The sequence below is a fragment of the Phalangium opilio genome, unplaced genomic scaffold, assembly GCF_054372755.1.
Source record: "Phalangium opilio isolate 3A_F unplaced genomic scaffold, DU_Popi_V2 ptg000089l_1, whole genome shotgun sequence".
Taxonomy (NCBI): Eukaryota; Metazoa; Arthropoda; class Arachnida; order Opiliones; family Phalangiidae; genus Phalangium; species Phalangium opilio.
This window is the reverse complement of record NW_028324194.1, coordinates 8,701,282-8,715,784: the sequence shown is the minus strand read 5'-3', so window position 1 is coordinate 8,715,784 and position 14,503 is coordinate 8,701,282. Positions and strand designations below refer to the sequence as shown.

The 14,503-nt window shown below is 38.3% G+C and overlaps 2 protein-coding genes across 2 annotated transcripts; both read left to right on the top strand.

The window, feature by feature from the left end:
* The first annotated feature begins 3,217 nt into the window (after positions 1-3,217).
* LOC149647405 (uncharacterized) lies at positions 3,218-6,166 on the top strand. Its single transcript, XM_089849652.1, has 4 exons — positions 3,218-3,558; positions 5,146-5,222; positions 5,672-5,743; positions 6,107-6,166. The coding sequence occupies exons 1-4, from the start codon at positions 3,438-3,440 to the stop codon at positions 6,164-6,166; spliced, it is 330 nt and encodes a 109-aa protein (XP_089705778.1). The 5' UTR covers positions 3,218-3,437.
* A 4,496-nt stretch (positions 6,167-10,662) lies between these two features.
* On the top strand, positions 10,663-12,923 carry LOC149647404 (uncharacterized). The gene is made up of 4 exons (XM_089849651.1): positions 10,663-10,919; positions 12,133-12,209; positions 12,681-12,749; positions 12,852-12,923. Exons 1-4 carry the CDS (start codon positions 10,799-10,801, stop codon positions 12,921-12,923), a joined length of 339 nt encoding a protein of 112 aa, XP_089705777.1. The 5' UTR covers positions 10,663-10,798.
* The last annotated feature ends 1,580 nt before the right edge of the window (positions 12,924-14,503 follow it).

Below are 14,503 nucleotides of genomic sequence, written 5' to 3'. Positions count from 1 at the left end.
ATATTTTGTCTTTTGGAAGGACATTCTTTGGGGTATGTAGTCCTCAAGACCTTTTGGAACGACATTATTTGGGGTATTTAGTCCTTAAGACCTTTTAGAAGTACATTGTTTTGGGTATTTAGTCCTCAACACCTCTTGGAAGGACAATGTTTGGGGTATTAGTCCTCAAGACCAATTGGAAAGACATTGTTCGGGGTATTTATTCCTCAAGACCTATTGGAAGGACATTGATCGGGGTATTTAGTCCTTAAGACCTTCTGGAAGGACATTGTTAGGGATATTTAGTCCTTAAGACCTTCTGGAAGGACATTGTTAGGGATATTTAGTCCTTAAGACCTTCTGGAAGGACACTGTTTTGGGTATTTAGTCCTTAAGACCTTCTGGAAGGACACTGTTAGGGATATTTAGTCCTCGAGACATTCTGGAAGGACATTATTTGGGGTATTTAGTCCTCAAGACCTTCTGGAAGGACAATGTTTTGGGTAATTAGTCTTCAACACCTCTTGGAAAGACATTGATCGGGGTATTAGTCCTCAAGACCTCTTGGAAGAACCTTGATCGGGGTATTTAGTCCTCAAGACCTCTTAGGAGATATTGTCTGGGGTAATTTGTGCTAAATATCCTATGGTCTTTGGGGTATTTTACCCTAAACACAGTCCGTTAAATTTTGGCCCATTTTTAGGAGTATTCTTGTCTCAGTGCGAATTTGTTTCGGGGTATTATATGATACCGAGGGAGATACATCCTTAGGCTTAAATTTAACCTTAGATTTGTGTCACAAATAAATATGCATCATAAATAAAAATACTTTTTCTTACTTTGATATAAATTGCATATCTTCACGAATAACAGATCTGAATTTCAAGTCTGACGTCAATAGTCGATAAAGAATATGACATTTTCAAATAAATATTCCGAATTTTTCTCGACAATATTTGAATAAAATGCAAATTTTAATTGTAGTTCTTGCGTAAGAGTATATGTTGCCCTAGTTTTCCAGCGCCTCGTGTCATATGTAAATGATCAAGGTGCGTCAGAGGGTCGTATGACTTAATGACACGTGTTTTTCAGCGCGCCTCGACAACTGACAACGCCCCATAGCAACGCAACATCCTTTACACTCTCCGAATGTCGTTGTATCCTCCCATCAAGAGTGAATCACGAAACGGAGGTTCATTCCATGAACTAGATTTGTTCATAGATGAAACGCGAAAAAAAAACCGGATTATAGCGGTCAAATTAATATTCATAACAATAGTATTCATGGCAACAATACATGGGTTTGTCAGGGAACCGAGGGGTCAAGTTAGATGCCACGTTCTACCCTCTCTAATAAGTTGGCATACATCATATAACCATTAATGACCATTGTTAGTTTAGGTTAGGGTTTATGTTATGTTTGGTTAGGTTTAGGTAGACTAGGGTTAGGTTTGGTTAGGGCTAGGGTTAAGTTTAGATGAACTAGGGTTAGGTTTGGTGAGGTTAGAGCTAGGTTTAGTGAGATTAGGGCTACGTTTGGCTAGGGTTGGGTTAGGTTTGGTTAGGTTAGGGCTCGGGTTAGACTAGGGTTAGGTTAGGTGAGGTTAGGGTTAGGTTTGGTTAGGGCTAGGGTTAAGCTTAGATGGACTAGTGAGGTTAGGGCTAGGTTTAGTGAGATTAGGGCTAGGTTTGGCTAGGGTTGGGTTAGGTTTCGTTAGTTTAGGGCTAGGATTAGACTAGGGTTAGGTTTGGTTAGGGCTAGGTTTGACTAGACTAGGGTTAGGTTTAGTGAGGGCTTGAGATTAGGTTAGACTAAGGTTAGGTTTTTGTTTAAGTTAGGTTTGCCTGGGTTTATATTTAGTCCGCGGTAGTTTTAAATTGGTTGTTTAGGTTAGGTTTGCCTGGGTTTATATTTAGTCCGCGGTAGTTTTAAATTGGTTGTTTAGGAACGGTTCAATGGAGGTCAGATTTGCTGTCCTTTAGCTTCGCGATACGGGGTTTGGTGGGAAAGGTTACAACATACATAAAATTTCATGTCAATTAAGCAGTCGCAAATGACTGTTTTAGGGAAGATAAAGAAATTAAGCGGGTATCTAATTAACACTCGTTAAGATTTCACTGAAATTTAATAAAAAAAAGCAAATATATTGGATTTAGTCCCATGACTCCATCTCTAAACGAAACGAGCTTAAATTGAAGCAACACTGACTGGCAGTGTTGCGTACACTCTTGGTTGATTTACTCTTGGATAAATAAGCAAATGCAATATTTTTACCTTAATCGCGTACGTTTACAAATAATGAACAATTTGCATACGCCATTAACCGATGTAATTAACTGATGTAATTTATTGTGATCATTTGTAATTGATCAATTGAAAGCATTATATTTTTATCGATCAGTCGTAAGATCCGAATAAGCCTTGATCGTTTTGATCAACATCAGGAGCAGATGACGAAGCTCCTGTCAACATTAAATCATAATTGACCACTTAAGGTCGAAATTATATAATAATTTCTCAACATTATTATTGGTTTAAGATCGAACCATACAGTTCTTTATGATTGACCCAATGTTTTTCGTGTTTTTAAAGCGTGATGAGTTTTATGAATATTTCATGATATTAGAAAATTATTTCATGATATTTGAAAATTTTTCATGATATTAGAAAAACATTTCATGATATTAGAAAAATATTTCATGATTTTAGAAAAATATTTCATGATATTAGAAAATTATTTCATGACATTAGAAAAATATTTCATGATATTAGAAAAATATTTCATGATTTTAGAAAAATATTTCATGATTTTACATAATTATTTCATGATTTTAGAAAATTATTTCATGATATTAGAAAATTATTTCAAGATATTAGAAAATTATTTGATGAAACTTTAAATTTTTGATAAATATCATTGGTTTTTTTATTGGTCCAAACAGTCACATGTCATATGATGACGGTACTTGAGAACTATTTACGAAATTGCAATTATTTAAGAATTACCTTTGTTTATGATAGATCTATTTATTTTGTGATGATTGGGCCAATCTTTTTGTGTAGAGTGACGTATCATTTTGATGGAAATTAAAAGTTATTTTATAATTACTTCATCAAATCAGCAAAATTTGATTGGATTAAGATCTGTGAATTGTGTTTCGATGATCTTTTTAAAAATTTCCATTGTTTGGGTTGCGTGTCATTTGTTTGAAGTTTGTTATTCAGAACATATGTAATTTCAAAAAAAATGTCAAAACACACTGTCGAGGTTGCATTATAAATGACTTTTGTGGCGCCACGCTGAATTTTAAAGCGCTTTTAGCACGCGAGCCCCGCCAACCACCAATCAAGTTGCCTACACAAAGGTTTCGAGTCACGCAGTTCCGATTATAAAAGCGGTTCGTCACCTACAGTAACGCTATCATCACTTTGAAGAACAAACAACCGCTAACGCCATATGATGAAGTACTTTGCCGCTCTCGCTCTCTTATGCTCGGTGTTCGTCGTCGTGAAAATGGATGAAGAGCCATCCAAGGAAAATCTTGAAGCCTATCGAGCCGTTATGCAGAAAAATTGCGGTAAATATGTTTTCGTTATCGAAACGTTTCAAGGAATCAAAGGGAGACGGGACTTCTTAACCACGATATGAGCTCTTTTTAATAATAATAGTAATAGTCCCGCACTGTCCCGCTTTTTGTCATAGACCTTAACGCTCGCGCTTTCTAACAGTTACAAGCAACTAGCGCGTTCGCCTCGCAGCAAGAGGGTCCCAAGTTCGATCCCGGACAGTTCCCTCCATATATAGTTAAGGAATAATCCTACGCGGTGATACCCGATTTCTCTTTTCCATCAAAAAATAGTAAAGAACGCTGTTGGTTAGCGGTGGGTAGACGGGGTTAGCCACCTCTAAAGGCTAATTTACATGCACGCTTGTAGCTCGTAAAAACAGGATTTTGCTTGAAATATTTTAAATCTTTTCTGCACAATCTCAAGCTCGGCCATTTACATGACTGCTTGTAGCTTCGCTTGTTCCTTGGTTAGGTTTTTAACAAGCTCAATCCGCAACCAAAACGAATTTGGTTTTTTTCTAGCAAGCGCCAAAAAAAAAGCTACCGCCAAAAATGAAATATCCGTTTTTAATCATTTTGACAAAATTTTAACTGGATATTAGTTACATATCTGGCCTCTTTGAAACGGAAAATGTACCGAATTGACGTTATGAATATCAAACACATATTTGAATAATTAGTCCAAACACGTATTTATAAAATTAGGCTTAAGAAAAGTTTGAAACATTAGGCTTAACGAAAATCTGAACAATTTCAAGTTATATCTTAAAATATGTTTTTAAAACCATGTAAATCAAAATGCTTGAAGCTTGCGCTTGAGCCTGTAAAAACGTAAATTAAAAAATCTCGAGCTCTGTCACTAGCGAAAAGTTCACGCACAAGCAGAATTTTAGAAACCATGTAAATCAGCCTTTACCCTCTATCAGGGTTCGTACTCAACCTGGATAACGTCAATTCGGTACATTTGCCATTTAGTGATAACCAGTTAAAATTTTATCCAAATGATAAAAAACTGCACTTTCATTGATAGTGGTAGCTTTTTATTGGCGCTTGCTAGAAAATAAAAACCAAATTTGTTTTGGCTGCGGATTGAGCTTGTTAAAAACCAAACCAAGGAACAAGCGATGCTACAAGCAGCCACGAAAATACCCGAGCTTGAGCTCGTGCAGAAAAGATTTAAAAAATACCAATCAGAATCCTGTTTTTACGAGGTACAATCGTGCGTGTAACACTTACAAGCAACTAGCGCCTTCGTGGGACAAAACCCACAAGCGCATGCGCCTTGGCAAATAGTTAACCTGCACTAATGAGAGTAATAAGGAGGTAGCTATTTAAGGGGTATGTGATTCGGTTTAGTAACCTTGCGCACTCCAAATGTTGGGAATGATATTGGGAAGAATTACGTAACAATTACCCCGCTATGTGGTACACTCGCAAGTTCGCAACACTCCTCTCGAAGAGAAGCACCATATACTTCGCTTCTATTCTATATGTGAATAGAAGCGATAGTGAGAAATTCTCTTTTATCATCAAGACTGTGCAAAGGAGGTGTCATCGATGGTGAAAAACTAACGCACTGTTTTCTCTCAATTCTAGATAATAAGGATAATAAGAAAATTGCAGATAAGTACAAACAATGCATAAAGGATTCTTCTAGTAAATTCACGTACAACGTAAATAAACTCTTTGAATTCCTTTGTCGCGACTAGAATAGAACGTCGCTGAACTTGATCGCAGTTACAAAGCTTGGGACAGTTTCTCGGCAGACCACCGAGCAAATATGTCAGCGCGAAGAAAAGCGCCTCCGATATTTATCTATGAATTAGGCCCTAATTTAAAAAGCACGCTCAATCTTTTTGTGAGGGATGGTTCGACTGATAGGCCAACCTCTCAATGAATTCAATATCATATAACGTTGATAATTCCCGCCTCGTGCTTAAACTAAAACGATTGTATCGGTGACAGTTCAATGACGTATCTATACCGAATGGTTTTGTATATTGAAAATTAGGTTAATTCGTATTTTGAATTCAAGGTGGTCTTAGACATAAAATATCTCAGCCCACATGAATATCAAATGTTTTGATTTAAAAAATAAAATTATCTTTAATTTTCATTGCAGTCGGGTAAAGCCAAAACAGACTCCGGCGTTGATTTTGCGGAGCTTTGCAAAACCCCGGAAAACTTTAAGGACGTAAGTTGGCGTTTATAAAACTAAAGAGTGTGGTGCATAGAGGGATATGGCTTAAGAATGGCTCCTCTCCTTTCCCTCTACTGAAGACGTATCCATGACACTCGGAGCCCAGCGTTGCAGCCGAGTTGAGCGGTAGAGATTTACTAGTAAACCTCCATAGTTACCCCTCACCCTAATTACGCGAAATTGTAACCCCCCCCCCGGAGCACACTGATTGACACTCTAACTATAAGAGCTCTTAGGTTTCTTTAGCCTTCTACGAACACTGTTGGAAAATGAGCTAGATTTATCAATTAATAAGATTATCCAAACTGCGCTTCCCAAATTAGTATTTAAGGATTTGTCGATGTTGACCTAACTTAGGGGGATTGGAGCTACTTCTCTAGCCATAAGAGAATGCCACTGGTGTCCTGTCCTGCCTGAAAATATTATCTTGGCTGACATTTTGCGTCTTGACAGGGTACCAAGAAGTTGCTCAATGTGATTTTCACACAAGCTAAAATCGGCAGCGACAACGCGAAACTTGCCGAGGCCATTAAGAAAAGCGATAAAATAATCGACGTAAGTATACGCGGATGGCGGCCTGTTGGGCTGTTGTTACGGCCCATAAAACCTTGTCAACACTAAAACTGGGCCTCGACGTACTTAAAACCTTTTCGCTTATTTTCTAGGATTGCAAAAATCAGTCGTCGTAAGTCGGGAAAATGCAGACTTTCAAATGTAACCGATTGAGTGAATAAAATATTGATTTTCCCTTAAGGAAACATACCGAACTTGTCTATCATTTATTGAGTGTTCTCAGAATTTCGAATCATACGTATCTTAGTTGATCCTTTTATTAATTAAGCTTGATCAAATACTCAAGTATAGGTAGTGACGGTCATTTCACCGAAAACAGCGCTGCAATTAGTCCTAGACTTACCTTAAGACTCGAGCTAAATCTTACGCGATGCGATATTGTAGAGAAAATTTGAAGAAACGTTCCTACAGAGTCTTATTGCCTAACCTGCTATGATAGATTAGTTGGGCACTTTTCTTCAAAAATAATCGATCCTAAAATAATTTTAATGTTTTTCTTCATAAAGGGGGGGATCGTTTATGGTAAACATGCCGTATTTCAACTGACCACTCTTTTTTTTAATCGTGGTCAAATACTCAAACAAATAGCCGAACCTAAAAATCACCCAATCATCGTGTGACATCACGAGAAAGTTCGTAGTACCAGACTATAATATGCCGCGTGACACCAGGGGTGACGACGGTTTCTACACCCCCCCCCCATTTAATGGGTTGTTAAAGATTACAAGTAGAAAGAAAACCGCTAAAGGATATTGTATTTAGGTCAACTTGCAGGTGCACTTGCCGCTACACAACATATATTTCCAATTTGATCAAGCTAGTAGGCGTACTAAATTTATGGAAAAACATATCTGGTTTAGTCGTGAAGAGAAGTAGACGCAATGTTGAACCACCACGGAGAGATGAATGCTTTAATGTTGGCAACCATCTTGACTTTGTTGTGCACTGTCATCTTGGTGGCCCATTCTCAGATCGCGACCACGCCGGAAGAGGACCACAAGTTCCAAGCGCAGTACTTGACCACCATATCCATCAATCGCGGAAGTACGTCAATCATAATTATCTTACAAACTAAAAACATTTCTAAGAAAGCTATCAATTTTACGGTTAGAAAAATTCCCCCATTAATCCTAAGCCATAAGTTTATAATAAATGTTAAATGATAAGTGTGACACTACCTATACTACAACTCGAGCTTTAGTTCAAGAACAACAACGCGAGAATTGCACTACACTCGGTTAATTTTGCAGTCCATCTAGTTCCTATTTAGTCTGCATTACTAAGCCTTTGACAGCGCAAAACTAACGAAGTATGTTTCCACACGCAGCGAATTTGGTGGACGAAGGGTTCCAAAAACGCTTTAACATCAACGCGCCCAATTTCATTTATAACGTAAATATAAACTTCTTAAAATGAAAATGAGAGCCACGTACCTTTTTATTTCTCCTTAATTCTAACGTTAGCCAAACATCAGTGTTGCAAACTGCAAGCCCGTCATCAAGATGTACTCCGATGGGGGAATAAATCAAGAAGGAGCCTGTCAAGTCTACGACAAAAACAACGAAACCGCCACGGTAAAATCGAATTCATTTAGACCAATTACTTCGCAAAATAAAACCCCTTTTGGACGAAACTACTTTACGAGTGAACAAGATGACCCAATAGTATCCACATCGTACCGTAGTTCACTGGCGTAGAGAAAATTTCCGTGAATAACCCCTCGATGCGATACCTTTAACTAAGCTAAAATGATTACCCGTAATCCCAATTTCAATTTATTTACATCTGTTATAATTATACGAGTGCGACACAAATGGAAAACGTGAGTTAGTAGCGCCTCGATGGGAAGCTTTTCACAGTATGAAATCGCATACCTAACCATTCAAAGAAGTATAGAAAATCAGAGTGGTTAGCCCTTCGCAACTAGAGTTGACACGTGTAATTGAGGCAAAAGTTGGATAACCTTTTGCAAATCCTTAAAGGGATGGTGAAATGGAAACTCAATTGATTTTTTCGATTATTCTACTAATTATAAGACCCATCTGCGTACAGTGAAACATCCGGGAAATACCTCCGAGTGATTTTAAAATTCAAATTAATTGGGGATTTCACAGATTAGCACCTCCGACCAATCACGTAACGCCCTGCCTTCTGTATATACTTAGAGCTACTGTTTCAGAAAGCTATCACGGAATGCGTGTACGAACAGTTGAAAAGGTCAGTGAACGTGGCCTCTGGCAGATACAGTATCGACCAAGCGCTGGTTCGAAGCAGAGACATCGTTACGGTAGGGTTCTCCATTTCGGACTGACCACCAATATATATACTAAAGAACAATTTCTTGGTCAATTTCAGGGTTGCAACGACGATCCCGCATACGTGTTCCCAAGGCCCGAGGACAGCAATCCGGAAGGAGAAAATCCTCCTTAAGTGTTAATGCCAAACCCAAGAATTTTGTAAGCAGAAAAACACCTCCATTTTAAACCAATTATTATTTTCGAGAGGCCTAAGACGTAGGGGAAATGTTCAAAAGACCCATGGCCCATGACGTCAGTGATTGTAGGGGATCTGGCGCGAGGCCCAAGGTATGGTAACATTGCACCTCCATAAATGGTGCTAGCTAAGTTTCGTCGCCTCTGATATGGACCAAGACATTAAGCTAACTTTTGCCAATGATTTTTGTTTAATAAAGAAATGAAGCCAGCATCTGGTTAAGAATTAATTGAAATTTATAAAAAAAAAATATTGGATTGAGGCCATTGATTCCATCCAAAAACCGAAACGTGCTTAAATTGAAGGAACGCTAAGTAATTACAGAGTCGCGTACACTCTTGGTCGATTTATATTCTCAGTTAAACAAGCAAATTCAGTATTTTTACCTTCCAATAATGAACAATTTACATAAGTCATTCACCGATTTCTTTTTACACCTTCATCTTTTAGTCATCAATCTGAGCTAAATCGATTATCGAAAATTTAAAATAGTTAATTATACAAAAACAATTTACAAAATTTTAATTAAAATCGCGTCCACGGAAGCAGAGTTCAGATATCAAATATCGTTTAGTATTATACTTTTATCGATCAGTCGTGAGATCCGAATAAGCCTTGATCGTTTTGATCAACGTCAAGTCAAAATTGACCACTCAAGGTCGAAATTAAATAATAATTTATCTTATCAAAATTAGGGCCTACATTACATGATATGTTAAGGTGATTTGAAAATTATATGATACATTTTGATAAACATTATTATTGGCCTTGGTTTAAGATCGAATTTTTGATGATAGGTTCAATATTTTGGTGTTTTCAAGCCTGATAATTTTTATGGATATTTCATGATATTGGTAAATTGGTTGATGAAACATTCAATATTTGTTTATTATTGGCTTAAACAGTTTTTAATGCAATTTTCTCGGTGTTTTGCTAGAGTCCATTTGACTATTTTCGAAAATTATTTGACGAAATTACAAATATTTCAGAATTTCATTTTGTGTATTACATTATTTTCATTTAGTTTTTGGTGATTGGACCAATCTGTTTGTTTAGGGTGGCATCTCATTTTGACGGAGATCAATTAATGTTATTTGATAATTATTTGATCAAATGCCCAGAATTTATAACTACAGTGGGCTCAAGATTGACGTGTTAAGTTTTTGATGATTTATCCACAATATTTCCATTTTTTAGTTTCCGTGTTATTTGTTCGATATGTAAATTCAAAAAAAGAAATGTAACAACACTCTCGGGGATTCGTTATTAATTGATTTAGCGCACCTTTTTGAATTTTTAAGCGCATTAGGCGCGCGTGTCTTGAACAAGTTGGTGTTCCCCTTGAGTACACAAAGCTTCACCCGACAATTGCTCAATATCCCGCCTTTCATCGCCTTAGCACCGGTCGTTGATTGCCAATTAGCCTATTGGTTAGTAGACGACTGAGTGTTACTAAGAGGGGAGGAGCTACGGGAACGTGACGTCAATACTAGTAGTCTAAATTGTATGGCTTGAGCTGCCGACTTTCAATATGGTAATAAAGAGATAGAAGGGTGTGAAGTCAATAGAAAGTTCGTAGTAGCAGACTATACAGGACTTCAGGATGGATCGCCATTTTCTTGGACTGTTACGTCATAAAACGCGATACGCGGGTCGAGGGCCGAGATCCCTAATTCAACACGGATTCCTCGTTCGCGGGATTGCTTTGATCTTGGTTTTCTACAGCCCTAAACGTCTGCCCCAGAGCAGTAAATGCTATTATTAATGTCGCTTCTGCAACGAGCTTGTACGTCAGACGCGAACCGCATTGTATAATGTTCGGTTATTACTGGATTTGGAACTCATTCGCGATGACGCGCAGCCGTAAGTTATTACGGGTTACTCGAGATTAATGCCGAGTCACGCAGTTCCGATTATAAAAGCGGTTCGTCTCCTTCAGTAACGCTATCATCGCTTTGAAGAACAAACAACCCTTAACGCCATATGATGAAGTACTTGTCCGCTCTCGCTCTCTTATGCTCGGTGCTCGTCGTCGCGGTTGTGGCTGAAAAACCGTCCGAGCAAAATCTCGAAGACTACCGAGCCGTTATGAAGAAAAATTGCGGTAAATATGTTTTTTGTCATAGAAAACTTGAAGGAGTCATAGGGAGACAGCACTTCTTAACCACGATAAGAGCTCTTTTTAATAATACTAGAAATTGACTTGCAGCACTGTCCCTATTTTTGTCATAGACTTTAACGCTCGCGCTTTCTAACAGTTACAAAAACTTCTAGTGGTGAGGCGAAGCTATTAGCTCGTTCGCCTCACAGTAAAAGGGTCCCGGGTTCGACCCCGGACCGTTCCCTCCGTAGTTAGAGAATATCCCTCCGCGGTGGTACCCTCTTTTCCGTCAAAAATAGCAAAGAGCTCTTCCGATTAGCGGTGGGCTGACGGGCTAGTCACCTGTACCCCTCTATGCATTGCAAAGGGGGGGCCACCCGTATTTCTTCGCGGATAAAGCTAAGATTACAGCAGAAGTGTACTTCTCTTTGACAAGCGGGGTAATTGCAACATGATTCTTCCCAGCATAATTTTACATTTGGAGTGCACAAGGTTACTAAACCGAATCATGCACATACGCGATAAATAGTTCCCCCTCATCATTACTATATCTATTAGCGCTTAACTATTTGCCAAGGCAAACGCATGCGCTTGTGGGTTTTTGTCCCCCCACGTCAAGACAATCAAGGTTTGTGCCTACTTGTTTGCTTAGTGTTAAGGTTCTTGAATTCTATCAATGAATACCAAGTCGAAACTAGTCCGGTGCAGTGTATTTTATTTCCAAAATATAAATAGTAATAATGACATAATAACATAAGCGAACTTATCACTTTGACAACTTCAGAGAACTGAAACTAGTTGACAATAAAGCAGACTACATTACAGGTCGGGTGAATGTGAAAACGCCCCAAAAGGGCTGAACATAAACTAACCTGAATAAGCCTGTAACCGAGTCTATTTTTATACCTATTTTTACACTTAGGATTTAGTAAATACCAAACAGTTATATAATTCACCCTAGCAAGGTGCGATGCCCATCTGAAGTTTGATGAGCGACAGAGCAAACAAAAATGAGTGAGAATAGGAAGAATCACGCTACGTAACTAAAGCATTAAGAGAATACAGAGTGTCATCCTTCTTCCATTATCCCCTTCTGTAGCCATTGTAAATTACGTGGCTAAAATCGATAGCCAGAAACTCTCTTTATCATCAAGATTAGGCCAAGGAGGTGTCATCGATGGTGAAAAACTAACGCTCTGTTTTCTCTCATTTCCAGATAATAAGAAAGAACTTGGAGGTTCGTACAGAGACTGCATAATGAAAGCTTCTAAGGAAGGAAAATTCGCATACGACGTAAATAAACTCTTTCAATTCCTTTGTCGCGACTAGAATGGAACGTCGCTGAACTTGATCCCATTCACAAAATGGGACAATTTCTCGACAAACCACCGAAGCAAATTGCCTCCGATTTGAAACTATAAAATAATTTAAAAAACACGCTCAATCTTCTTGTTGTGGAGGATGGGCTGAGGGATGATTCGACTGATACCTCTCATTGAATTCAATATCTCAATGTTCATAATATACTTGTGTTTAAACTAAAACGAATTATCGGTGACAGTCCAGTGAATAACTACGGAAGAAAAAAGAACAATTAGGCTTATTCGTACGTTGACCTTTGACATAAAGTATCTCAGCCCAAAATAAATATCAAATGTATTAATTTTAAAAATAATTATGGTAAACGGTCATCTCTGAAAATGTGAAAAACAACGTTAATAACAGGATGACACAGTTTTATTTTATCTTTCATTTTCATTGCAGACGGGTAAAGCCAAAAAGGACTCCGGCGTTGATTTAAATGAGCTTTGCAAAACGGAAAACTTTAACGACGTAAGTTGGCGTTTATAAAACTAAAGGGTATAGTGCTTAAGAGACTAGCTCGACGGTTCCTAAATCAGTATTTACGGGTTTGGCGATACTGACCTAACTTAGGGGGATTGGAGCTACTTCTTTCGCAATAAGGGGATACCACTGATGTCCTACCGAAATGATTATCTTGTCTGACATTTTACGTCTTGACAGGGTACAGAGAAGTTGCTCAATGCGATTGGCAAACAAGAAAATACCAACACCAACGCGAAACTTGCCGAGGCCATTAAGAAAAGCGACGAAATAATCGACGTGAGTATGCTCGGATGGCGGCTTGGTGCCCTTATTGTTACAACCCATTAAACCTTGTCCAACTCTAAAACTGGACCTCGTACTTAAAATCTTTCACTTATTTTTCAAGGGTTGCAAAAGCGAGGTAGAGAAGGCAAAGTCGTCGTAAGTCGCCCGAAAATGAATACTTTCAAATGTAACCGAGTGAATAAAATATTGATTTTTCCCTTTACATAACTTGTTTTTCATTTATTGAGAATTCTCAGAATTGCGAATCTTCCTTGTCTCAATTGATCCGCTTAATCTTGATCAAATACTCAAGTAGTTGACGGTAATTTCACCGAAAACAGCGTTACAATAAGTCATAGGCTTACCTTAAGACTTGAGCTAAATCTTACGCATTGCGTTACTTCAAGAAACGTTCCTATAGTGTCTTATTGCCTAACCTATGATAGGTTAGTTGGGTACCGGGAACCTTTTTTCTTGAAAAATGCACCCTTTCTCTCCAAAGAGGTCTGGGCCAAACTTGTACACGCCCACTTGATCCCGTATTTTAATTGGCCACTCTATTTATTAATAATGATCAAATACTCAAGTAAATAACCGAACCTAAATCACCGAATCATTTAATTAAATTTCAACTATTTTGAAGAAAGCTTTTCCTAGTCCAATTTATCTAACCAGGGATAGATTTAATTTTAGAAGTAGGAATGGAGAACAGAGTAATCTGGGTTCGCGGACCCCTAGAGTAATACTGAGAGGGGAGGAGCTACGGGGACCTGACGTCAATATTGGTTAGCCTAAATTGTATTCCCTGAGCTGACGACTTGCAATATGGATGGTGAAAGAAAGGTAGGTGTGACGTCACGAGAAAGTTCGTAGTACCCGACTATATTACGCGTGACACCAGGGGTGACGACGGTTTCTACACCCCTCCCACTTAATTCAAGCAGGAAGGCTGAGAAAATGGTCTGTTAAATTCATAACTCGTTCAGGGGGTGATCCTGCTGGGGCCAAAATGTTATAAAACATTTTCGAATCCAAATCCATTCCCCATAGAACCTATTGACCCACAATTTTTGAAACACTCTGCATACTTTATTGGTAAAACCGCTAAAGGATATTGTATTTAGGGCAAGTTGCAGGTGCATTTACCGCTACACAACCTATTTCTAATTTGATCAAGCTAGGCCTAGTAGGCGTACTACATTTATCGGAAAAAAATATATTTGGTTTTGTCGTGAAGAGAAGTAGACGCGATGTTGAACCACCACGGAGATACGAAAGCTTCAATGTTGGTAACCATGTTAACTTTGTTGTGTAGTTTCATCTTGGTGGCCTATTCTCAGATCGAAACTACACCGGAAGAGGACCACAAGTTCCAAGCGCAGTACTTGACCACCATACCCATCAATTGCGGAAGTACGTCATTCATAATTATCTCACAAATTAAACTTTCCCGTAATTACCCCCCCAATTAAGCC